Genomic DNA, 25,687 nt, shown 5'->3' with positions numbered 1-25,687 from the left:
CACTTCAGTCGACTTTTGAATAGTAATGTGGCTCTAAAACGACAGAGCATAACATAGTGACATTAAAACATTTAAACGCTAAATGCAATTTTAAGACTCAGCAACTCATATTCTTTATATAGTGACAAAACATCCCATACATTGATCTCAATGACATGACCTGATTAAATAGAGGTTGTCCTGTCTATAAAAAGGGAATAGGACTAGGTTCCACAGACTCGTAAGGAGAATTGAAGCTGCTCTGGAGGCTCTCCGTGACTCCACACTAAGATACCTCACGCCTCTATTTAGTCAGGTGGCTTTTCCTTTATTTGTTACCCCAGTTTACCATGTGTTTGTATTCACTCGTGCCCCTTTTCACTATCATGAACCCTACTCGGACATTTGAGAGAACCCACACATATCAAGGCACTGCTGATTAACAAAGCTAACTTTGATCACAGGAGAACACTTTATTGATGTGTTCTCAAACTATAAATAATAGGTTAAAGTCATTCTTGCCACTTTATTAAATGACACTTGACAAGCTGATGTGTACGATGTTTGATGTTGAATGTAAAGCGCTGCGATTTAAATCAAACTCTTAACATGCCGACATAATAGTGCATGAATGAAGTCTTTACTGCTGTTGTTATATCCACACTATTTATAACAATTCATATGAATTCTTGCTGAAGCTAGTCAGCTCAAACCATTTCAACGTAACAGTAAATGAATGACAACTTTACCCATAAAACTAAAGAAACAAACAAACTAAAAAGGTGGCTAGCTAGCGTTAGCTTTAAAATAAAAGATATAGAACTGTTATTTTCACATTCATTCAGGGCTTACTGTTCGTTGTAAACATTGTACCGCCATGTTCTCCTGTTGTTTGGGTCTGGAACTCGCGCACAGTGGCACAGTGGTGGGCGGGGCTCTTGTTCTGGTTCTTCTTACTTGGCAGTAAAGCAAAATAAAAGCGGCTCTGGGGACCACAGTTTGGGGACCACACTTATGTCTTCCTGTATCTTGATACCAGACGATGGACATTTGTATTGCAGTTTCAGTTGGATAATTGTTATAGCCCAAAATAATAAGCTTAATAAAATTAAAATTAAAAAGTTACATGTCTTGGTTGAGTTGGATTTCAATGTCCAACAGTGACCATCCGTGTCTTTACTATTTTGATATTTTTTTTCATCACTTTGACATTTGACCAACCAATTTGGAGAAATGTGTTTTCCAGAACAACAGTCTCTGGTAGTTCAGGGACTGTGGCGTCACATCTTCATCAATAAGTCTTTTATTTGGAAAAAACATGGAACGGAAGTTTCACATATTTCCGTTTCCGCTTTACACCACCACTGACTTGACAGCTGCTACTCTTGATTGAGACGTGAAAATCGTCAGATACACAGACCAGTGAAAAGCAATGGAGGACAAGGCTCAGATACAAGACGCCATTAAGACCCAAGGCGAAGTGGTCCGGAAGCTGAAGTCGGAGAAGGCGACCAAAGAGCAGGTCAGTACTCAGGGTTGATGCTGATGTAAGGTCTGAGCATGCGGTGAACAGCGTGTCCATTTGGCATCTGTAACACAGCTAGCTAGCTAACAGCACCGGTACGTGCCACTTCATTTATGTACGAAACTAAATGTCAGGACTCTACGTTCTGAAGATGCGCATCTTTCGGTCTGTCGATAACAATCAAAGCCCCGTTGGAACAAATCAGTGGATTTCGAAAGTGAAACGCTGGAGTGCTTTCACTTTGAAACGGGTTCGGGAAGTTATGTTAATACATTTGTGTCATAAACAGATAAACATTGTGGTTCACAGCAGATTAAACCGAGAAAATGATCTTACCTGAGTTTTAATGTTTTTCTGATGAATTTATGTCACAAAGAAATGGTTGCAACACTTTCTGTATGCCTTTTCAAAATAAAAGCACTCCAGCGTTTCTGTTAATGGAATCCATTCCCTTGTTTAAAAAGGTTTTTTTATTGTGAAATATTTGCAAGAGCGGAAGATGCACGGCTTCATACTGTGTAGTACTGGTATTTATTTGAGTACAAGGGACTTCTTTCATACAAGGCAATAATCATATTTGTGGCCATATTCAAATCAAAGCCTATATGTAAAAACATTGTACTGCAGTAGCAGCTCCTCTGCAGAACATGATGTGGAACTGAGAAGCTACATATTGTGCATTGTAAATATGAATTGATATTAATTTGAATATTGTGCATTGAATAGAAAAAGTTGCACAACTGCCCTTTGTGTATATTTATTTCTTGTACATTCAGCCTTTAACACAAATTGCAAAAAATAATAAATATGACCCTCCTAAGTGGGTTTTTTGGAAGATGTCAGGGTGGTAGCTCTCGGCTTACGTTTGGAATTAAAAAGTGAAATGCTCATTATGAAATGTGCTGTTTTCTCTAAAGCGAGGTCGACTCTGTTATTTGTGTCAAACTAACTGGAGGCTGAGAGTTTGGTGGATTTGTGTCCAGTGATAAGTGAGTCAGCATTTCATGTCTCTGACTGTGAGCCATGTTTTTAGAAAAGGTCCTGGTCTCTCTCAGCAAGCTCCACACGCTGTTTGTCCTGCAGTCACATTCACGTATTAATGCAGCCTTCACGTAGGAGTAGCTGCCGACACTTTGTTTCTATGTCATTTGAAAGAGGTAGAAAGGTCCTTAGCTAACCTCCAAAACTAGTTAGAATAAACTTTATTTGACAACTCTAATACGAGGGGTTTAAACTATCTTTCAAAATGTTAACCATTGACTTCTTCACTCGCAAAAATAGCATGTTGATTGGCAGAAATTATGAGTTTGTAGTTCATCTTTTTTTTCAGTTTTCTCCCTAATATTTGACAAGATCTGTCAAGATAGGACCAAATGAAAAATAGATCCAACCATGTAAAGCTGTCTCTATTATCTGCTAACGTTAAGAATATTAATGTGCCAGGATCTACCTCAGCAGTAAGATAAAAAAAAGATATCGGCTTCTTCATAATGTTCAGGATCTGCTACTGAAGTACATCAGAGAGGAAGTTGCAGTAGGAGCCAGTTTTGTGTGAGACAAACTCTTTAATAGTTTAAGTTTGAAACTGAAATGTGTTGGGAGTCATGCGCTACATCTTCCTCTGTGGTTTTGCCTGTCACAGTAATTTTGTTGTTTTCTGCAATCTTCTGGACTAAACTTTAAATTGCCAGACACAGTAGATACACTCAATATAACACATACACACAATTGTCAGAACACAGCCCTGTCTGCCTGTGTGTGTCTCTCTGAATTTGTATGTGTGTTTGTGAGGGTTGTATTGGGCTGGCTGCTTTGATTGACTTGGTACATCTCATGTTCTATCCTCCATGCTGTGATGATGATGATGATGCGTCATGCCCCGCCCTCCCCTAGTGCTAGGGTTGCTTACCACTTTTCTCCTGTTCTTCCTGCCTGACTCTGGGTGACCCCTGCCTTCCTTGACCCTCATCATCACCACCATCATTAACATCTGGGGAATCCAACACTCCTGGACGTTACTGCACAACTCTACCTCTACTCACCATTGGGTTTCGCTGCTTGGGCTGGACCTGGGAAATACCATTTATTTTGATGTACTCCTGAATTTTTTCTTGTGCAAAACGTTTTTTTAAATATTCACCTTACTGTGGAATGGACATGCTGGGCATGTTTTGTGTTCGTGCTTGCTCTGGTCTGGTGGCCATTCGGACTGCATCACATGTCCGATTTCTCCATTCTTTTCCGGGGATCACTGTGGCTCAGGTAGGCCTTGGGCAGAATTTGCTGTAATAAGATGTCTTCTGTAATTTTACAGGTTTTTCACTAATGGTGCCTGAGTATTGTAGGAAGTTCTGATCTTCATGTGTGTTTGCTGCAGATTGATGAAGAGGTAGCCAAACTGCTGGAACTGAAGGCTCGGTTAGGAGGTGATGATGGAAAACATCAGTTTGTCCTCAAGACAGCAAAGGTAAGGCTGCTGTTTTGTCACACAAAGCACACACATATTACACACACCAAAAACAAGCCTGTGTCAACAGATCTCGTATTAAACTGAGATTTGTGTCTGAATAACTTATTTGGATATAGAAGTACATTAATGCAGGTATACATGTTCAACCTGCATATGAATGCATAAGTGAGTATATAGGCTCACGTTGCAATGCCATTACAAAGATGGTGTACTGATTTACTATAATTCAGTGCTAACAAACATTAGCAAACATCACTAGCATCATCATTAGCAATTCAGTTTAGAAAATATCAGCTGCATTTGTCAATGTTTGTCATTTCAAGAATGAAAAAATTTACTTTCATTCATAAGATATAAGTAAATGCAACTAGCCAGTTCAGCAATACTGCAGTTGTAGCCCCACCTATGTACCCATCTTGGATGACACACACACACACACACACACACACACACACACACACACACACACACACACACACACACACACACACACACACAGCCTCCACTTTCTCCTTTTGACATTTCAGATAAAGTCTAGACATTGAAACTATAATGCAAGTTAAAAGTTTGACTAGAGCCGTCTTACAGCGCCCATGTCTAATCTTAATGTGGGCGCTGAAATTAACATCAAGCTGTTCCACACACGTAACACAGGCAGTGTGTCCCACACCTAATTCACTGATTTTCTTTAACATATTTGGGTAAAATAGGACGGATCACGGTGAATATCTGTCGTTCTTAGGGAACAAGGGACTACAACCCCAAGCAGATGGCCATCAGAGAGAAGGTCTTCAACACAATCACCAGCTGCTTCAAACGTCACGGAGCAGAGACCATCGACACACCTGTTTTTGAACTGAAGGTAGATTTTCAACACAATTAAAGCAAACAAACAATCAAACCTATCTGGCATACGAATTTGAAAGTTGATTCATGTTCCTGTTGTGTGTAGGAAACATTGACAGGGAAATATGGAGAAGATTCCAAGCTCATCTATGACCTTAAAGACCAAGGAGGAGAGCTGCTGTCCCTCAGATATGACCTCACTGTATCCTTCATATTCATATTATATATTTATACACACTCGTTACTGATGTCTTTTATTTGATAGACATCAGAACCCCACACTTAACGTATTTACCTACAGGATCCATATTTTAATCTTCAACCCGAATCATTAGCATGTATGATTATAATTGTTGTATATTATTAGCTTGGTCAGTACTTATAACCCTTTTTCGAACAACTAATGCAGAACACCAGGTCGTTCCGAAGAGATGAAGGGAGCTGCAATGACAATTGTAATGATAGCGGTATCGCCAATAATGGTATCATATGTGAGTAAGCATATTGTAAATCTAAATAATGGTAAATGCTCTGTATTTATAATGCACTTTTCTAGTCTTGATGACCATTCAAAGCGCTTTACAGTACATTTTATTGCCATTCACCCATTCATTCATACAGTAAATCTATGGGCAGCACTTTTTCTATGAAGGCAAATTCTGGGTTTTAGTATCTTGCAGATGGGGAAGACTGACCGACTTTCTGGTTAGAGAATAACTGCTCTACCCCCCTCAGCCACTGCTGCCCCCTACTTGTAATCATAAATACAGTACTCTATCAGATACCACCACGGTCCAAGATTATAATCCAGAATGTGGCCGCAGCAGCGTTCCTTGATCTGCAACGATAAAGCACAAGGACTCCAGGGAAGATGTCAAGTTGGTAACATGTATTGATGAGACATTAATGTGATGAAGAGGAGGAAAGAGAACCTTCGAACTAAAACTGGAAGATGATTCCACAGAAGAGGAGCTGATAGCTTGTTCTTTAGATTTCCAATAGTTAGATTTTTCTGTGCTTTAATTTCAGAAATACTGAGATGTTGACTTATGTAAATTTGAAAACAATCATTTTGACATGTTTACCTTTTTATAGTGTGCTGCCTGCATGTTTCTATCCTTCCAAAGCAGAGAGTGGCGTTTTCCTTTACACAACCTCTTTCAGGTGCCCTTTGCCCGCTACCTGGCAATGAACAAGATAACCAACATCAAGCGCTACCACATTGCTAAGGTCTATCGCCGTGACAACCCAGCCATGACCCGCGGACGCTACAGAGAGTTTTATCAATGTGTAAGTAAGCCTCTGGTGTTTTCGATCCTGGCAGGGCCCTTGGCCATCGTGTTGCTTACTGATTTGTTAGATGTATAGGAATCTGGTTAAATACGCTTAAAAACGTGCTGCAACATTGTCTGCACAACTTAAATGAATCATGTTTGTCCTCTGTGTGCTTCAGGATTTTGACATAGCAGGGCAGTATGATGCCATGATTCCAGATGCTGAGTGTCTGAAGATTGTCCATGAAATTCTCAGTGAGCTGGATCTCGGAGACTTCTGTATCAAGGTTAGCCACATCAATTAAGTAGAATGACTGGTATGTTGTATGACTTCTAAGCGTCAGCTCTGTAACCATCACCTCTGCTTCCAGGTCAATGACAGACGTATTCTGGATGGTATGTTTGCTGTGTGTGGTGTTCCAGATGACAAGTTTCGTAGCATCTGTTCAACTGTGGATAAACTGGACAAGGTACTGAGACTTACTGCTACGCACATACTGAGCTTTGCAGTTCTAGACTCACTGATTTCTTCATTTACAGAAACAAGTTCAGGTAGATATGCATGTACTGCAAAGTCAACTATTGGCATGATGAGGGCAAGACACCCTTCAATACAGTGTCTTTCACATTTCACCAGTCGCTGTCTGACTCTGACCCAATTCTTCATGCTCCTCCTCTAGATGGCGTGGGAGGACGTAAAGAAGGAGATGGTGAATGAGAAGGGCTTGTCAGAGGAGGTTGCTGACCAGATTGGGGAGTACGTCAGTATGAAGGGTGAGTCTAAATTCACACAAGATCCAAGACATCAGTGGCTAATTGGAATGAGTAAAACCATTCATCTATTTGATCCTCAACAACTCCAACCTTTACTTATTCACTGGCCTCAGACCTGTCTAACCTGTCAGCTGCACAGACAGCAGGCACATGGAAACTGTCTGCCGATCACATTTACTCTTGTAACTTCGCTACACTTTTGAACTACTTGGAGTTGTCCTTGGTACCTCCTTCACGTTGAACTTTTTTACTGCAATACATTTATGATGGCTGTACTGTAATACTTGACAGATTTAATGTTTACAAAAGCGGACAATCAGAGGTCATTTTATGATTTTATCATCTTTTATGAAGTCAGTTTTTGTTGACATCGTCCAAAGGTTTTAAATTTAGATACCTTTTATTCCCGAGCTCATAGTTAAAGGTCGATGATTTTGGACTACATTATACTGAGAAGATTTCCTTCCCATTTTGTTAAATGAGGGAAGCAGAATATTAGAAACGCATAACAAGATTTAATTTAACTCAGTTATTTTTGTATAGCATCAAATTACAACAATTATGATGATAAGGTGATAAGGGGAGACAATAACAAGGTTGAGACTGAGTAGAAGTGTCAGGTCTGTATCGTGCAGCTCTGGAGTCAGACACATGCAGAATGAGGACAGACAGAGAAAGAGAGAAGTGCCCTGTGCAGCATGGGAGTTTCCACAGCAGTCTAGACCTGTTGGCTAGCAGCATAACTAATGCTAAACCCATATTTCAACGTTTTCGTTTGAAAACGCATCAACTACTAGGGATACTCCTGGAGTCCACACTACTCTGGAGTTTTAGAGCTGCTAAAATAAAATAAAATTGGAAAAGCTGCCACCCCCAGTCTGGGCAGGCAGAAAGGGAGCCGTCAGAGACTAAAAATGGTTTATTCTTACTTCCGAGTTCAATTCATTGAGTGGGGACAAACACAACTCCAAATGAATTTCCATGTGTAAATAGGCAACTTTGTGTTGTAGGTGGAATGGACTTAGCAGAGCGCCTTCTTCAGGACCAGAAAATGTCTCAGAGTAAAGATGCCTGCGCTGGCCTCTCCGACATCAAGCTGCTCTTCAGCTACCTGCAACTCTTCCAGGTCACAGACAAGGTGAGACATGCATTATAGTTGTATAGTAATAATTAAAGGATAGTGTTTGTTTACATTGAATTAGTTTCATCATACCTTCTACTTGATACTTTGTTGTACCTTGTACTTAGGTATTTTTTTTTCTTACATCCCTAGGTGGTATTTGACCTCAGTCTGGCCCGTGGACTGGATTATTATACAGGAATTATCTACGAGGCATTGCTAACTCAGGCAGGTGTGGCCGCAGTCTCCAAAGAAGCCCAAAGCGGGGCCCCTTCAGAGGAGAGTGTCAGTGTAGGCAGCGTGGCTGGAGGGGGTCGCTACGATGGCCTTGTCGGCATGTTCGACCCTAAGGGCAGGAAAGTGCCGTGTGTGGGCGTGAGCATCGGGATCGAGAGGATCTTCTCCATCATGGAGCAGAAGGCTGAGGTAATTCAAAATATATTGTACCTTCTTTCTTCTGACAATTATAAAGTCCCCTTATGTAGAATATAGAGAAATCATTGGCGGAAATAGAATATTCCTAATTATGTTTTCATTTGTTTGTATTCAGAATCATACGGTCCTTGTAAACTTTGTTTCAGTGCCATGATTCTACAGTAGACCAGAATGGAATGGACAAACTCTGATTCTACAGAATGTCTCCATTAGAAATTGACTGATCTATCAATTAGACAGTTTTATTTTAATATCAATATTAGCCTATTACAGATATATCAGTATCGGTGTAGATGTTGACTGAAATGTGTTTTATAAAACATGCAGCAGAAAAGATGCTTGGGGTGATGTAGGAATGGTCTTTATTCGTCCAGCACAACCTCCTCCTTTAAACACTTGTACTGTTTATAGTGCTTGTAGTCCCTGGGCTCTAGTTTTTATTGGATGGCCGCACTGTTGACACGGCCGGTCACATTATGTTTTTGGGTTGTCTGTCATTAAACAGTTGGTTGCAATCGGCATCACCGCTAGCTGCCACTACATCCTACACACTAATGCCAATCTGTTTGAGTTGTCTTCCTCAAATTGTTAAGTGTGACAGTGATGTATTGTGTGTTTGTCCGGACTCTAACATTGTTGTGTTGTTCAGGCGTCAGCAGTGAAGATTCGTACCACAGAGGTTCAGGTGATGGTCGCATCTGCTCAGAAGAACCTGCTGGAGGAGAGACTCAAACTCATCACCGAGCTCTGGAATGCTGGCATTAAGGTGTGCACATTCTGCGCGCGCGCGCACACACACACACACACACACACACACACACAAACAGCAGCCCTTTGTCTATTGCAACAGTGCCTGCGTATTCAATTCAGCCAAATTTAAATGTGTGTTTTTAAAAACAATTGGCTGTTTGATACCGCTCTGCATCTGTCAATCGGCTTGTTGCTCCCTCACTGCGAGCTAACCACTCAACAAAATCACGACTGTTTGCTGTCCTGGCTCCTAAATGGTGGAACGAGCTCCCCAACGACATCAGGACAGCAGAAAGTCTACACATCTTCCGCCGCAAACTAAAAACGCATCTCTTCTGACTACACCTTGAATAAAATAGCTTTAGTAGCACTTACATGGCACGTACATGTAGCACTTTGTAGTTTGGCTTTCTTGAAGAAAATGTAACTTTCTTGATTCTTGTTGTTCTGGGTTAGTACCCTCATGGTTGATGCACTTATTTTAAGTCGCTCTTAAATCAGCGTAAGCTAAATGAAATATAATGTAATATCACTGAGGGTTATTGATTCCTTTAACGTGGTGTGACATGTTTCATAGCTACTTACCCACTTACTTAGTCCTCTTCATCCCTTGAGGGGCAGGCATTGACAGTCTGTCCTCTGATAATTACATTTGGTTTGTTTGTCTTATTTTATGGAGACAAATAATTATACCAAAAATACATCCATTTTGATATGATCAACTGATTGGGTTTAAAATGACCTAGTCTGATATTAGATATTTAGTTTGTATTTTTTTTCGCAGTGGTGGTTTTAAACAGGTGTGTGATTTAGAAGGGATTAACTTGGAAATAAGTTGTGATAGAAATGTACAATATTTACAATGACAGAAAGTACAATAGTAATGGACTTCTCTGTCCAGGCAGAGGTTATGTACAAGAAGAACCCCAAACTGCTGAGTCAGCTGCAGCACTGTGAGGAGTCGGGCATCCCCCTGGTGGCCATACTGGGAGAACAGGAGCTTAAAGATGGAGTGATCAAACTACGCATTGTGGCCACCAGAGAGGAGGTACAACACGCACGCACACACACACACACACACTTTTGAAAATAGAATCAAATACACATAGATGCTAAAGACAAAATAATATGAAGACGAAACAGTACATTATTAGCACATAAGTAACTCATTTCATAAATGATATCCAGCCCTATGTACAAGTTTAAAAAAAGCATCCTAAAAGATGCTTCACTGTTGACAGTTTCTATCACTGTTACCAAACACGTGTGCAGTGTTACTGACACACTGTGTAGCTGCTGCTTAATGTGAACCAAATTCACCAGTGTCGCCTGTACTATACACAGTGCAGGGATTTTTATGTACAGCTGTAACTCCCCCTCTAACATCTGTGCTTGTATTGGACCATTTCAGGTGTTGGGATTATTTGTATTAATGGATTTTTATGTGATTAAACACTTGCATTAAAATAAATCAATTAAACACCAACCCTATGTAGTAAGTTCAGCTACTTGCTTTTCTGCTCCTACTTTTATATTATCCAGTCCAGTAGTCAGGATGTGCCAATCTGGAGAGCAAATGAAGGTCAACACTTAAATTGTTGTCAAATCATGACAAAGCTGTTTGATAACCTTGCTGGGTTTTTGCTCTTCATACCATGTAGTGCATCATGAGCTTGGCACTAAAAGTGAACAGTCTTCCCAGTTACTAGTTTCTCAGTCAATTAAGAAAAGAATGTCAATGTCAGAAGAGAATTTACCTGCTCAGTCTGTCCACATAATATTGTCTTCCATGAGAATTCACTGTTGCCATTGAAATGGTGCACACCATAAATAGGATTTTATCCATTGCACCTACTCTTAGCCTTGGTATTTAACAGAATGCTATACAGGGGCCTGGGAGTTATGTCAGATATACAGTACTGGGGTTTGACTGTCTGAGTGATATTGGTCAGAGGATGGTTCAGTACTAATCTCACTCCCTCTTGATTGTGTCTTTTCTCTCCAGTTGGATATTTCCAGAGCAGATCTTATTGGCGAGATCAAGAAGAGGACGTCTGAGGCCTAAATATTGCTTTATTCAACAGCATCTGAACTTCTACAACATCTGATGGGTGTCAACACAGACGCTCTGCAGAATCACTTTTTGTCTAGTCCTTTACAGAGCATGTTGGACATCAGTACTGTTAAACGTAATAAACACGACATTTATTTCCTTTTACCGTATATTCCTTTTCACACTTCAACTGCTATACATGGACACTGCTATTACATTACCGCCCAGGAACAACTGTCACACCCAAGCGCGACCCGCGTAGTACATGGTAGAGGGGAAATACATGTTAACAAGTGCAGCTCTGAGAACAAGCATCCACTCATTTTCACAGCAGCCACTTCAATGGGTGTGACATGGAGCAGGTGGTGCTTCTGTTACACGCTGTAACAGAGCATGAAGCCAAAAGCAGTGAAGCTGTCTTAGATGATGTGCCTCTTAAAAAACTGTCTTGAGATAACATCCAATAAAATATGATAAACCTATTGTAAAATGTAATGGGTCTGAAAGACATTTATATGTAATGGGTCTGAAATACATTTATTCACTTTGTGTCATCATTGTACAATTGTATTCCATCTGCTCAGGATTCTGTCTGACACATGTAATGGGTTCAGGTAGTTAGTAAATAAGATGCTGCAGTTCAACTTCAACTCTTAACAAAAACACTTCACTTTATGTATCAAACATGCTCCTTCTGTCCAGTGTCTGAAATAAACACATTAATCAATCATTGTTCACAATACTTCATGATTGCTTTGCTGACAATGAAAAATTTTTTTTTGCATGCTTACTTTTATCGAGCCATGCTGAGATTTAGTTTTCTTTATTTGGTTTAACTTAATTCTTTCAGAAAGGGACATGCTAATATCCTGATGAGTTAAGTTTCACATTTCCCTTATTGTAAATTGGTTGCACCGACTCTTGTAGATGATCATTAACAAAATGAGTTAAACCACACATCACTATGAATATGAAAAATATAATCCCTGACAGGATTTCTTTAAATGGTCATTTCAGATTTTATTAAATGAGATATCACAAAGAACTTGCAAACAATGGCCAGGGCACCAACTTCTACCACAACTGAAGACAAAGGGTTGGAACCTCATGCTCCACCTCTGCCAACCCATTAGCAAAAAAGGAGGAAGTCTGGCTGGGTGCAGTTTACAGAACCCTTATTTTTAAATTCTGATAATTCCTGTGAATAATGAAAAGGAAACTACCTAGTTAATATGGAACCTCTGAAAATAGCTGGACTTGTGTATACAACAGTATGTGCTGTGTTACAGGTAAATTGTCAGGGTCTCTAGTCTTATTTGCACAAGTTAATCTTTCATCCAACTCACGTCTATATAAAAGAGCAACACCATCGCATTCTTTTTAAATTCTCATTTATTAAAATGAGGAACAATCCAACACTAACACACAGAGCATGCATTAAACAAACCACACATTTGAAACAAGACAAACTATTATTCTAATAAAAACATGCAGAAATAAACTAACAAACCTCGACATTAACATTTGTCTTGAACAGTGCTTACAGGAGGAGGCCTGCTCTCGTCTGATGAGCTTGTCACTGGGAGACCTGGTTGTTGTAAATTCCCTGCAGGACCTGTTTGGCTGCAGCCTGCCGAGCTTCCTCCTGCACGGTGCTGGCAGTGGGTCCTGGCAAGATCATGACCAGCCCTTTGAATGGAGTGGTTATCCTGGGGATACACACTGTGTAGGTGAAGTGGAGGAATCCATTTCTTCCAGCGTGGGTGTAGTACATCTCATAGCGTGGCTGACCAACCCCCGTCACCTCACACACCTTACTCAGGAGCATCACTGGGGATTCTACAGGCACTACATCTCCCTGCGAAGAGGAAAATGTGAGGTGGTGGGGACAGTGAGGGTGCAGAACGGCAGTGGGTCCTCCCACTGCTCTGCAGAAACCTGGGGGGGTGGGTGGATGAGAGGCCAGGCGTGGAGGCAGGACTGAGGGCTGTGGAGACTTCAGGATGTGGCATGGCGGCCTCAGGGGAGATGCCAGGAGGCTCTTAGGAGTCAGCGGTTCATCTGGGTGCAGCTTCACACTCGACTGCCATATGATTGAGACATTCAGTGCAAACTGCTTCTTGAACACTGGACACAGGAAGAAGAGGAAGAACAGCAGTAAGGAAGACATCTGTTCTGTACTCAACCTGAGAATAACTCAGAAAGTCATAGAAACTGTCATCCCTAACAGGATGCTTTAAAACCATTTTAATCTAAAAAATAATACTTTAATTTGTTGCATCTCTTCTTGCTACTACTAAACACACTTTGTTATTTGTTAGTTATAGACACAGCCTGAGGACTTTTTTATGCTGGATAATAATAACTAATGGTTATTAGTCTTAGAATACATATGTACAGTGCACCATCATATAAGAGTCTGATAAATCTTGCTCTTTTGCAGACAAACAGGGGTTTGGTTTACTTTCTAACAATCCTATGAGCAGTTTTCTTCCAAACCTCAACTTGAACTCCACAGTTCCTGAAAACCTCCTTTCATTCATTACATTACAAACTGACAAGGCCGCTACCTGACAACACATTGCTGTCTCCTAATAGCCGCCTCCTGCTCTGTGGGTATCAGTTACCTTCATAGTCAGTATTTCTTTATTCTTTTCTTTTAAATTTGCACCACAGGCAGTAAACATATCCAGTTTAGACAAACACAATAATACACAAAATATTAATATATAAAAATGATGTTACATTTTAGGAGAAGTGGACAACATCCTGTACATGGGAACATGTTTACAGCGATCCACTAACTCCATCAGCTCACCTACCTTCAACCAGCATCTTCTTGGCCATAGAAGCAGTGTAGTGGGATGAGAAGCGTACTGTGGCCGACACCCCCTCGATACCAGGCCCAGCTGTCAGAGAAACTTTCTGCACGCCCTCAGCCATCACACGCAGAACCTGCACAAATAAATGAGTTTCATGAGTCACTTTTTTATTTTCATTTCAGAGATGCATACCTCCAACAAGGCTCAACAGTCCCCTTAAGAAACCACATTTAAATTCACTAGATCTGGATTTGCACACACTAGTGTCTCCAACATGCCTGATTTTTAAATCAAAATCTATGAAATATTCTTTGAGAAATCACCAAAAATGTTGAAAAACATCTCACACTGGAAAAGTGAAAAAAAACCTGTACTGGATCCGCCCCCTGATCCAGATCTGCATTGAAATTTGATGGGTTCTTTCCTGACCCGTACCACATATTTCCACCAGGTTTCGTGGTAGTCCATACAATCAATTTTGTGTAATCCTGCCTACTAAACAGACAAACGCATCATTGGCAGAGATAATGATGCATGGGAGCTATGTTTCCATGGTAACAACCTGACACCTGGTGATCAGTGGTACTAAAGGACAAAAAAGGACGGCAAGGCTTACAATTTATGTTTTTATTATTATTGACTATTTCAATAATTAATGAAGAGTTGGCAGAAGTCCTGAGGATTTATTACAGGGCTGTTGTATCAGGCTGAATTAGCTTTGGCTCAGTGTACCTTCTAAAGTTTTGCCTTACTCTTGTTGAGGGTTTAGGGCAGAGCATGTCACACCTTGTGAGACAAATTGTGATTTATGAATATGGGCTATACAAATAAAATTTGATTGATTGATTAAGTGGCTGATGAGTTCCTGTCATACTGTCACAAAGGTAACTCGGTGCCCTTGTACCTTCAGCAGGTCCTCTTGCCTGGTGGTGGCCGGCAGCTCTTCAATGCAGAGGTGTCTCTTCTCTATACTCTGGCTGACCTTGATGCAGGAGCCGGGCTCCAGCATGTAGCCATCCAGCATGCAGATTGTTTCAGTAGCTAAAGCCGATGAGCTGTATTTAGCATATGCAAAGCCACGGTTCTGCCCGCTGAAGTTCATCATGAGCCTAAACTCCCAGAGAGGCCCCACAGAGCTGAACAGGGGAATCAGCTGGTCCTCGTAGATGTCCCGTGGGATCTGGCTGATGAAGATCTCACAGTTGGCTCCTGGGATGGGGCCTTGCCACACTGACAGCAACATGGACAGATGGGAGCCTCATCATTACATAAGGTACACCGGGTACACTTTCTCATCAGGTCAAGTGAATAATTAAGGCATTGGATTTACTACTTTGTCAGCTAACATCTCCATTAAAGAATCAGGCTGCAGTTATTTTACCTTTTTAAATATAGATTACGATTCCAGGCATCTAAAGAGTACTTACATTTACTTTAGCACCATTCTCAATTAAGTATCACATCATGCACTAAGTTTACCAGAGCATCACAACATATATGATCACTGCTGAATTTCAAACATTATTCCATTTTAGAAATTATTGTTAATGCAGCAAAAACTAACAATGTCTCATTATAAAAGGAGCATTACCTCAAGATGATACACATCCTGATAAGAACATGTGCACAGGTCAGGATGTTAAATGCAGAATAATACTCTAATTTTATTCTTTAACATAATTCACTGTAAGTATTACAGTCTGACTTAATCAATCTGCATTCTTACAGGAAATATATGACCTTTGTAAGTTTATTGATCTACGTTTCAGTAAAGTAATAAAATCCAATGGAAGAAAGTGGACTTTCCTTTGACTCTCTTTCTACCATAGTAATAACCACTGCACTTATGGAGTTTAATTCCTCTCTTAATGGAGCAGGAGTTCAGCAGATCCCTGCAGTGGCCTGTATCACGAAGCAGGATTTGCAAAGCCCGTTTTTTTCTTATCGTGGTAAATCACCATGGTAACTTATGCTGAACGGCTAACTATCTCTGAAGCAGGTCAAGTTCGAGATAAGAGATCAATCAATCAATCCCTTTGAAATCTGACATCCACATAGAGCTCTGTGTGGACTGTTAGAGATTCTGAGGAAGACAAGGGTCTTCAGAGACAAGCTAAATCCTTTTAACTACTCGGATGAGTATCTTTATGGAAGATATAGATTCTCATCAGAGGGAATAATAAACCTTTTCCGCTGCTGGAACCGAATGTGCTCACAGTACCACAGACTGTAAGTATTGTCCTAAGTTCTTACTTGTTACCAGTTCACTGTGGATGATACAGAGAGGCTGTAAGTGTTTTTGCTGAGTCATTAATTACAATTTGACTCATTAATTACAATGTCTTTTCTTTAGTTTAGTTTGTCCTTTTTGATAATCAACTTATTTCTGTTTAGTATCTAACTTGTTTGTAAACCCCATTTTGCATTTGTATACTGATATCAATATACAGTAGGAATTGAAAAGTGTTGTGCCTGTTTTATTCTAAAGTTATGAAAATCTGACTTCTTCCTTCTTTGGAGTATATTTTAATGTTTATTTTTGTATTTGCTCACAAGTGAGCTTGAACCCACCAGGGCTGCACATAAAAGAAAAAGGCTAAAACTATCGAACACCCAATGAGAATACATGTAAATAACGCATTAATGTAATGGAAACAGATCTACTCTTTGCCCTTTAATAAAAAATTACTTGGAGTCAATTTCTGATCGACAAAAAACCTTCATGCATAACTATGAAGATTGAGGGACCAGAAGCAGCGACATTGTTCATGACTTTTACTTTGACAGATTGCTATGTCCAAACCTAAAATGTCCAACCTTAATGGCTTGGTGATATAACAGTATTCTGTTTTTAAGTGAGGATTGATGCATCCTTTCCCCCCTAGTTTGATCAGGGCACAAGATTTTCTCATTAATATCAATTGCAGCAACAGCAGCCTCTTTAAAGGATATATGATAAACTGCACCGTATATTGAAGAAATAAAGTTAAATGACAAATGAAATGATTTTTGTGTCACTTCTGTTACATCCACGAGTATTTGCAACTTTTCTCTGTACTGTGGCACTATTAATTTGAGCTAAAGTATTTCCACTGAGCAGCAGAAGCTTCTCACCCTCAGGTGGTCCTCCATACTTCCTCTGGCCGTTGACCTGAATCAGTTTTGTGTCTGTGGTTTTCAGCCAGGTTTCCAGCTCTTGCACCCGCTCAAGGTTCAGGACCTGACAGAAAAACAAAGAGGGAACAAATCCTCAGTGACAGCACCTGTGACAGATAATCTGAATTTAGCCAATTTATTCTGATTCATGTACACTGCAGCAGATGTATGTTGAAGTAGTAGATTTAATACTAATATATAACTGGATTACACTTTAATATATTAGGTTGTGATTAGGGTTGGGTATAGATTGAGTTTTTTCAGATACTGGCGCTAAATGGACACTATTACAATGGTGGTTTTCTGATAAGAACAGTTAAGACAAATTCGAAGTTGAACTTGAACACATAACAGATTAAACTGTAATTCGTTTAAATGTGCTAGGATAAGTAATTGCAAAACTCTTATAATTGTAACAGTTGCACTGCAGTTTAGAGAATGTTAAGAATGTCAAAACCCTGATAACTACATAGAACATTGTTTCTTACCTTTTAACAGTAATGAGGTACAACTCAATACTGAGGTGTTGGTTAACAAGCATTGGTTATTGGTGAGGGGAAAAAAGGTCACCACTGGGCACATATCTCCAGATGACATTATGGAGTGGATCAGTCAAAGGCCATGGTCAACAGAAATATCTAAGAAGCACATTTCGAAGGTATCTCTGCAAATAATGGAGAGACAAGCTGAAGCTGAAAATAAGTCCCTGTCATACGTCATATGATAAAAGATGTCATGCATAAAGGACTATAGACAAAAACTAAAGCTTATATAGATCCAAACAATGATGATCTCATGGAATCTCAAGGAATGACGACATCACTATGAAGTCGCAACATGAGGTCACCACCAAGCACCACCAAACTGTGGTGTGCAGTCACTAGTTGTTTTGCATTTGATCGAATTTGATTGAATCCCCTCGAGTCCATCTCTTCTGTAGTGTTACAAACTTTGACAAACTTTGTGTCAGGGTTAGGGTTAGAGTGTAAACATGTCTGTGTGGAGCAGGAGCAGCGTCGGGGTGAGTGTGGGCCTCCTCGGAGAACCACAGCAGGAAACATGGCGGCAGCAGCGTCATCAGGGGTATGGGGGGGGGCAGGTGTTGGAGCCAGTCAGCTGCTGCCGCCGCGGGGCTCCGGGAGGAAACCGGGAGACACAGACAGACGCGGGGAGAACACGACGCGACGGATGAAGCGACTTTAGCAACAAGTCAGCACGAGTCCCGTTCAGAGCACGTCGCCCGACACGTGTTTCCAAACAGCTGGGGAGGCGCCACCCCGAGCTGCCGCAGGTGAAACGACCCGCAGCAGCTCCTCAGCCACAGCAGCAGGGCCGAGCCACCGTGTGTACCAGAGGAGAGGACCCGGGGGACATTACCTGGCTCTGCGCGGCCTCCATCACCTCCACCATCATCGCTGGGTTCTGTGACGCCACTCTGTCGCCCCGCGGCTGCATCTGGATCAGTCCCATTATTGGTCAGTGACACCCTTCACTCCTCACTAGGCCCTGTGCCCACACCCTCATATGGACTTGACCCGCCTTCACTTCAACGTTCAACAGGTAGGAAGGGAGATCCTACCTGGAGGCTGCAGGAGAGATGATCACATTCAATCACACAACACCAAACTTTCTGTTCACACAACCTCTACTCACTATGATGGCACCAAGCTTCCTTTGAAAGAAGACACTCAGGAAACCAGTCCGTTTGGGCTCAGGACACTAATTCCCTCCCCAGGAGTTTCAGAAATGTTCAGCCTGGATGCAGGAGGCTGAGGCTTTCAAATGAGCTGTAACTAAATGTAGGTCAAGGGTCAATCTGACGTTGCAACCCCACCACCTCTGTCTGTGCTTCCAAGAAAATTAGTATCAATATGAGCATTGGATGTTGAGTCAATGAAACTGACATATTCTTCTTGTTGGAGCCAGGTTTCAGTCATAACAATAAATCAATGTGATGATCAGTTATCAGATCATGGTTTAGAAGAGTCACCAAATATTCAATCGTCCAAATTTAATATTTTATTGTTGTTGTAGTTGTGTTGATTTTTATTAGGTTTGTATGTATTACTCCGACTCTGTTTACTTTTGATATAACTCATTTAGGTGGTCGGGGGCAGGCGCAGTTTCCACAGGGTTTCCACTGTTTTAGATGTGCACAGAAGTGAGTGAGACTGAAACTCTGCCTCCTGGTCTCAACTCTCGACCGTCATGGTTTTGACTGTTTAATAATATCAGTCATATTCAGATATGAGAGCCGCTCCATCCAAAGTGGGATGAATGCCGTCTCCCAGGGGCCCAGACAGCATACGCATTGACTCAACATCCGTTTTTGTGACCTCAGATTGGCATAATCAGCTGTTGTTACTGCCAAAATAAATTTGACTATATTTATGTTCATCCCCAGCCAGCAGTTTCAAATAGGATTCAGTGCCGCCCGCACTGGCCCCAGGAATATATCTGACTATGGTGAAATTACCCGAGCTGGTTTCTCAGTGGCTGCGTTGCTGAGTGGGGAGAATCTGTTTGGAACATGAAAGGTTCCAGAGTGGGTGAGTGTTTTATTTACACAGTAATCCACTAAATGACTATAGCTAATGAGCCACCAGCTCCTGTCACACTCACTCCGTAGCCTAGATTTTCTTATGCAAAGTATTTTCAGCACATTAATTAAATCAGTATCCTTCTGAAGGATGGCAGATGCTGCCTAAAGCATACCAAATACAAAGTGACAGAGAACACCACATAGAGTGAATATTACCCCAGAGAAAGAAGATATATCTCATATGTGATATTTGAGTGCAGATTTGTTTGTAAAGTAGACATGTTGCACCATTACTGATTTATTTGACTGTAATCAGCACTACCTCTGCTCATTTACTGCAGTCTACATGGCCAAAATGAGGCAGGGTCAAAGTTGCTGAAATATAACAAGATTGAAGAGGTCACAATATAAAGTTTACCCGTTTTATTAAAATTACATCAAATCAAATTATACAATTTTCAATAATAACAGAAGAAAGTTGAAACACTTGAAGTTGTGCTGCAGACAAAAAAGTACAGTTTGTGATTTTAGTCAAATCAATTTTATTCATGCAGCCAAAATCACAACAAAAGTTTTCTCAGGACATTTTTCATGTATAGCAGTCATAGACTGTATTCTTTATGATATTATAAACAGAGGCCCAACAGAGAGAAAGAGCAGGAGGAAAATGAATACAGTGGATATAAAAGAAATCCACACACCCCTGTTAAAATGCCAAGATGTTGTGAGGTAAAAAACAAAAGAGAGTAAGATAAATCCTATCAGAATTTTTTCCACCTTTTAAAGCGGAAAGAAATAATGTGGTTTCATAAGTGCGTACACCCTTAAACTTAAACTTTGTTGAAGCACTTTTTGAGTTTGTGACAGCATTTAGTCTTTTTGTGTAGAAGCCTATCAGCATGGCACATCTGTGCCATGCTATCAGCATGGCACAGCTCTAAATCTGTCAGATCGCGAGGGCATCTCCTGTGCACAGCCCTCCTCAAGTCACCCCACAGATTTTCAATTGGATTCAGGTCTGGGCTCTGGCTGGGCCATTCCAAAACCTTAATCTTCTTCTGGTGAAGCCATTCATTAGTTGATTTGGAGGAATGCTTTGGGTCGTTGTCGTGGGTTTTTAGCAGAGGCCTGAAGGTTTTGTGCCAAAATTGTTCATAATTCCCTCCACCTTGACTAATGTTCCAGCTGAAGAAAAAAAGCCCCAAAGCATGATGCTGCCACCACCATGCTTCACTGTGGGTGATGTTCTTTTTTGTGCCAAACAAACCTTTTGGAATTATGACCAAAAATTTCAACCTTGGTCTGACCATCAGACCATAACACATTTTCCCCTCATGCTTTTGGGAGACTTGATGAAGGATTTTGCTGAATTTAGGCAGTTTTCAGTCTTGCCACTGTACCCCATAGCCCAGAACTTGCCAGAAACACCTGCTGCTCCTTTTAAAGTGGCTGTAGGCCTCCAGGCAGCCTCCTGGACCAGTTCTCTTCTAGTCTTTTCATCAATATTGGAGGGAGGGATGTCCTGTTCTTGGTAATGTCACTGTTTTCTCCACTTGTTGAGTCTTCACTGTTTTCCATGGTACATCATCTTTTTTTTCCCAGGACAGGCAGCAACACAAACCAGGTACAAGAAACAAGACAAACAAAGTTACAACATAAAACAATAATTAATTGCAAAACAAGCAAACAACCTACAACATTGGTCAATACCGACATCCCAGTGATTCTATTTCCTGGTCTTTTAAAATGGATTTAAATGCATTCAATGATATCAAATCTAATGCCGTGAAATTGTTTCTTGCACCCTTCTCCTGACTGATGCAACAATGGGATCATTTTGATGCTTTGTATGCTCTTTGTGGACCATGAGTAAGATGCAACAAGTAAATGTCAAGAAAATCCTACTAGAACAGCTGCACTTTATTTGTGGTTAATTTAAATTCCCTTTAATTGATGGCAGGTCGGTACTGACTGAGTTTGACGGAGTTTGACTGTGAATTCTGAACACAGCCACATCCCGATTATACAGGGGGGGGGACAAAGATTTCAGTTTGTTTTTCATTTGAATTGTACAGTTTATTGGTCACATCACATCACAACAACCTGGCATTTTAACAGATGTGTATAGACTTTTTATATCCACTGTAGCACAATGCAAGTTTTACATCAGGATGTATACTACTAATACTGCTACTACTGCCACTGCTATTTTTACTACTACAAGACGAGAATATCGTTACATGTAATGTATGTAGAATTCCACAAGGTGTCAGTGTTGAATCATCTCTGCAATGGGAAATGCCTGACAGGTGTGAGTGACTTCATAATACCCAAGTTCCTACTGCACACTGAACCACAGTTTACATAGAATAAATGTTAAAGGTTAATGATCCCACTTGGATTTGCAATAAATTGTTATTAAAGAACTACATATATATATATATATATATATATATATATTTATATATATAATTTAGTCTGTATATATAAACAAATATATATAGTTCTGTGCTCAGTCATTCCTGGTTGTACCAGTCTGATACATGTGTATTGTTGTTGATTGATACTTATCACCTGTATTAGTCAAGTGAGATAGATATAGCTTTATAATATAATAATATACCAGTTCTCTGAAAGGGGTAAACAAAGTTAAGAAAGACTAAACACTATTAAACAAAAAAAAGTAAGAATTTGTGTCTAGAGTGAAGATAACCAGATTGTATGACATGAAAAACTGTAATAGCACTTCAAATTAAGGCATGCTGTAATGAATTTTGTGTTTCTGTGATAGCTGACAAAACGAAAGAAAATCGTAAATTTAATAATGTTGGACTTCAGAATGAAAATAGCATTTTATCTTTATTTCTGTTGCCACCTATCTACTTGTCATTTCTAACCCTGTGTAAAACTGGTGAAATAAAAACTGCTTTTGACAATTACAATATCACTCTGTTTTTTTGTTTGCTATTCCCTTTTACGTGTTGTTCTGTTTTTGCTTGGTTAAATGTTTTTGTGTTATTAATCACTTTTGCTCAAATATTTCCTGAAACATTGATACTTTTCTTCTTCGTTAATTTAGAAATATGGTTCAAAAGAGCCAATATACATACCCACCTTTCTCAGTGTCATGCAGGATTTACATCTTGAGTGGGAAAACAGGGGGGGGGGCTGTCTGCAGACAACTATCTGCCATTTTTTCCAGGTCTTTCTTGTAAAGAAATAAAATGTTTCTTGAGAGACTTCCTGCTGGAACAAAGGTTAAATAAAATAATAATCCAAAATAGTTGGGCTTCTGTTACGATGGTAACTAATGCTTCAAGCCAAATCTGAGATCAAACTAGAGACAGGAGAAATGCGTTGTGTCCAGAACTACGGCAATAAATTTAGATTTCAAACTCTAATTAATTATCATTTTGTTGCGTCATTACTGTCACCAGTAATGTTTTCATTTATAAAGTGCAGAGCACTGTGGGATTGGGAGCAGAGAGCAACTTCCTTGCATTGTGGAATTTTTAAGGTACTGTATAGTAGATAGATTTGCACACTATGTTTGTATTGTCCATTTATCCACTGAGTGATTGACTGACTATACTTAGTAGATCATATTTGCTAGGTACATGAATGGATGTATAATAAGACCTTGATACCAGAAGAATGGCTTCCATTGCATGAGACAAAACAATTTGTAGCTTCGGCGCTGGCAAGACTTGGCAAGAAGTGGCAACAGTAAACAGCAATGACGATAATGTTCTGAAAAGTAAGATATTATGAAATGCTAAAGTCTTTGATAACATCATGTTGAGCATTAATTCATTTGGCTACAGGCAGAGTGAGTCATTCAGCTTGAAACTTTGTTGTAGCCTAAAATAGCAATAAACCCTCATTGTAGTTTGAATTGTCTTTTGGGCATTTTTAATGAGGCGTGGATCATAGGACACATCAATCTGGCAGAGGAAGTTATTACTATCAGGCTTTGTAAATCCTTTCATACATCGTTATGTTGAAAAGTGTATTCATATAGGACTTGTTTAAAAAAAAATCCTGATCATTTCCTGTGTACACACCTGAGTCTACGCTTCATCCAGGGTTTCTCCTTCCATCTCCTCTGCACACCTGCTCTGCCTCAGTCAGTAGCTCGACCACCACTTCTCCACCATCACAAAACCTCAATGCTTTGGCCAACCTCTCAACCATGTGTCAGTCCCAACTCATACCTGCCTGCCCACCTCACTGTATCCTGTTGTCTCTCTTTAATGGGAATCATCCATTCACCTCCGTCTGCCAGCCATTCTTCCTCACTGCCTCTGGAACTGGACTCTCCGGATCCCGTATCTGAGTTGATCAACCTTTGAGCACTCTCTGTTGACTCTAACCCAGTTTAACACATTTGATTAAAAGTGTCTTATTTTTCACTTTTCGTATACACACTCTCTATTTCTGTGATCTCACTCATTGATTGACTTGTGACTTTCTGCCAAACTTGATATCAGCCACATGTTGGTAGATAACATACATACAAACGTGATGTAGCATAGCATTTGTATAACATAACATAGAGTAATACAGCTGGTGGAATTAAAAATAACCAGCAATAAGTATTTTTTCATTCCATGGTTATATTTAGTAAGCTATTTTGTCTATATTTATTCATATGATGATAATTTAATAATGCCTTATTCATCTGAACAGTTTTGTCTTTAACACGTTAACACAGCCCCTTGATAACCACTTTGTCAGATCACCACATCATCAGTGTTGTGTTTGGCTCGGAGAGAAAGTTCATATTTTACAGTAAAATAGTAACTGCTAATTTAAAACAGTGAGGTCAGAGAGGAGTTTCCCGTCGGTGTGCAGTGGGCTGCAGGATAAAGTACAGACGTGTGGAACTGACTATTGCTTTGTCAGCAACACAAACATTTTCAGAAAGCAAAAGGCTGCATTATACAGAGAACAGGAAAGCAAAATGCAGCCACACCACTGACTTTGATTTTCAGCTGAGCTATTTGTTTCAGTCACACAGGCCGTCTCTCTACTCTCCTTCAGTCACACACACACACGCACACACACTCATCTTTAGGAAGTGAGAACCCAGAAAGAGAGTTTTGATTGATTATTATTTGTGTGACAGAAACATCACATCCATAATTAGATGATTCATACTGCAGATACTTTAAGGGTGACTCACATATTTTGGGAAACCTTTGCACTGTATTGTTCCACAGTGAGACAGAAGATAAATGAAGTACAGAGTCAGTTCAGGCAGAGCACTGAAGGTGAGCTTGTGTTGAATGATTGGCTCCAGTGGTTTGCAGTATTCTCTACCATGACTGGCTTATTAAACATCCAATTATTATCATTATCATCCATGCAGGTGTACACTGTGGGCATTATAACCTGAGACTTTCTCAGTGTAACCCCTGATGCTCATGTGAGTGTGTGGACTGCTGCTGCTGCTCCTCCCTCACCCTCCACAGCCTCCTGAGATCTGTGCTCATGTGTGGTGAATGAGCTCTCAGGTAATCTGTGGTAGGCAAAAAGTGGTGTGTGGGTCAAATTTGTGTTCTGTTCTTATTTCAGTTACAGCCCCTGTATTGTACTGTGACAAAAATATACCTGCATACCCTTAATGAGTAGGCTAATGAGCACATTTCTAAAAGTAGTGCACCTGCACCTGGATTATCTGCAGTGAAGATTTAACTGTGTGTACTTCTCTCATTCTGATATGGTGAAATAAAAATAATTAAATTATCAATATGACCTGGTGGCAATTTTGACCTGCGGTTTGTATATATATATATATATATATATATATATATATATATATACATACAGTTGCAATCAGAAATATTCAACCCCCTCACCTCAAAAGACATTATAGTGATGTGGATGAAAGATAATGACAATAAATGACAAAAAACCTCATTAAACAACAAAAGATATT

The 25,687-nt window shown here is 40.1% G+C and overlaps 2 protein-coding genes and 2 long non-coding RNA genes across 7 annotated transcripts; 2 read left to right on the top strand and 2 right to left on the bottom strand.

Moving 5' to 3' along the window:
• The first annotated feature begins 1,313 nt into the window (after window positions 1–1,313).
• Window positions 1,314–11,610, top strand: hars (histidyl-tRNA synthetase). 3 transcript variants are annotated; one of them, XM_034598792.1, is made up of 15 exons: window positions 1,362–1,501; window positions 3,398–3,766; window positions 3,882–3,971; window positions 4,717–4,836; window positions 4,927–5,022; window positions 5,985–6,110; window positions 6,274–6,381; window positions 6,466–6,564; window positions 6,775–6,868; window positions 7,879–8,006; window positions 8,142–8,414; window positions 9,073–9,189; window positions 10,075–10,221; window positions 11,179–11,350; window positions 11,520–11,610. In XM_034598792.1, exons 2-14 carry the CDS (start codon window positions 3,656–3,658, stop codon window positions 11,236–11,238), a joined length of 1,569 nt encoding a protein of 522 aa, XP_034454683.1. In that variant the 5' UTR covers window positions 1,362–1,501; window positions 3,398–3,655; the 3' UTR covers window positions 11,239–11,350; window positions 11,520–11,610. The 3 variants fall into 3 exon arrangements, with proteins under 3 accessions (XP_034454684.1, XP_034454683.1, XP_034454685.1); XM_034598793.1 differs by lacking the exon at window positions 3,398–3,766 and having other exon boundaries at window positions 1,314–1,501; XM_034598794.1 differs by lacking the exons at window positions 10,075–10,221; window positions 11,179–11,350; window positions 11,520–11,610 and adding an exon at window positions 9,725–9,865 and having other exon boundaries at window positions 9,073–9,224.
• On the bottom strand, window positions 7,786–25,687 carry LOC117769722. Its single transcript, XR_004615287.1, has 3 exons — window positions 25,573–25,687; window positions 23,811–23,816; window positions 7,786–7,796 (listed from the first exon to the last, which is right to left on the bottom strand). It is a non-coding gene; the product is annotated as an uncharacterized LOC117769722 (long non-coding RNA).
• On the bottom strand, window positions 12,606–18,750 carry dnd1 (DND microRNA-mediated repression inhibitor 1). Its single transcript, XM_034598806.1, has 6 exons — window positions 18,582–18,750; window positions 17,303–17,311; window positions 17,163–17,265; window positions 14,953–15,278; window positions 14,049–14,181; window positions 12,606–13,353 (listed from the first exon to the last, which is right to left on the bottom strand). Exons 1-6 carry the CDS (start codon window positions 18,672–18,674, stop codon window positions 12,803–12,805), a joined length of 1,215 nt encoding a protein of 404 aa, XP_034454697.1. The 5' UTR covers window positions 18,675–18,750; the 3' UTR covers window positions 12,606–12,802.
• On the top strand, window positions 18,573–24,301 carry LOC117769719. 2 transcript variants are annotated; one of them, XR_004615284.1, is made up of 3 exons: window positions 18,573–18,679; window positions 19,609–19,753; window positions 23,832–24,301. It is a non-coding gene; the product is annotated as an uncharacterized LOC117769719 (long non-coding RNA). The 2 variants fall into 2 exon arrangements; XR_004615283.1 differs by lacking the exon at window positions 19,609–19,753 and having other exon boundaries at window positions 18,576–18,679.

Source organism: Hippoglossus hippoglossus, chromosome 10 (assembly GCF_009819705.1).
Source record: "Hippoglossus hippoglossus isolate fHipHip1 chromosome 10, fHipHip1.pri, whole genome shotgun sequence".
Lineage (NCBI taxonomy): Eukaryota > Metazoa > Chordata > Actinopteri > Pleuronectiformes > Pleuronectidae > Hippoglossus > Hippoglossus hippoglossus.
Note: the sequence above shows the minus strand (reverse complement) of the source record. Positions and strands in the feature narration are given on the sequence as shown.

Coding starts and splice junctions, on each gene's coding strand:
- dnd1 (XM_034598806.1), bottom strand. CDS start 18,674: ATGGGACTGATCCAGATGCAGCCGCGGGGCGACAGAGTGGCGTCACAG. Junction 15,279..17,162: donor GTATGGAGGACCACCTGAGG/GTGAGAAGCTTC, acceptor TGTTGCTGTCAG/TGTGGCAAGGCCCCATCCCA. Junction 14,182..14,952: donor GGCAAGAGGACCTGCTGAAG/GTACAAGGGCAC, acceptor TTATTTGTGCAG/GTTCTGCGTGTGATGGCTGA.
- hars (XM_034598792.1), top strand. CDS start 3,656: ATGGACATGCTGGGCATGTTTTGTGTTCGTGCTTGCTCTGGTCTGGTG. Junction 5,023..5,984: donor CCCTCAGATATGACCTCACT/GTATCCTTCATA, acceptor AACCTCTTTCAG/GTGCCCTTTGCCCGCTACCT. Junction 6,565..6,774: donor CTGTGGATAAACTGGACAAG/GTACTGAGACTT, acceptor CTCCTCCTCTAG/ATGGCGTGGGAGGACGTAAA.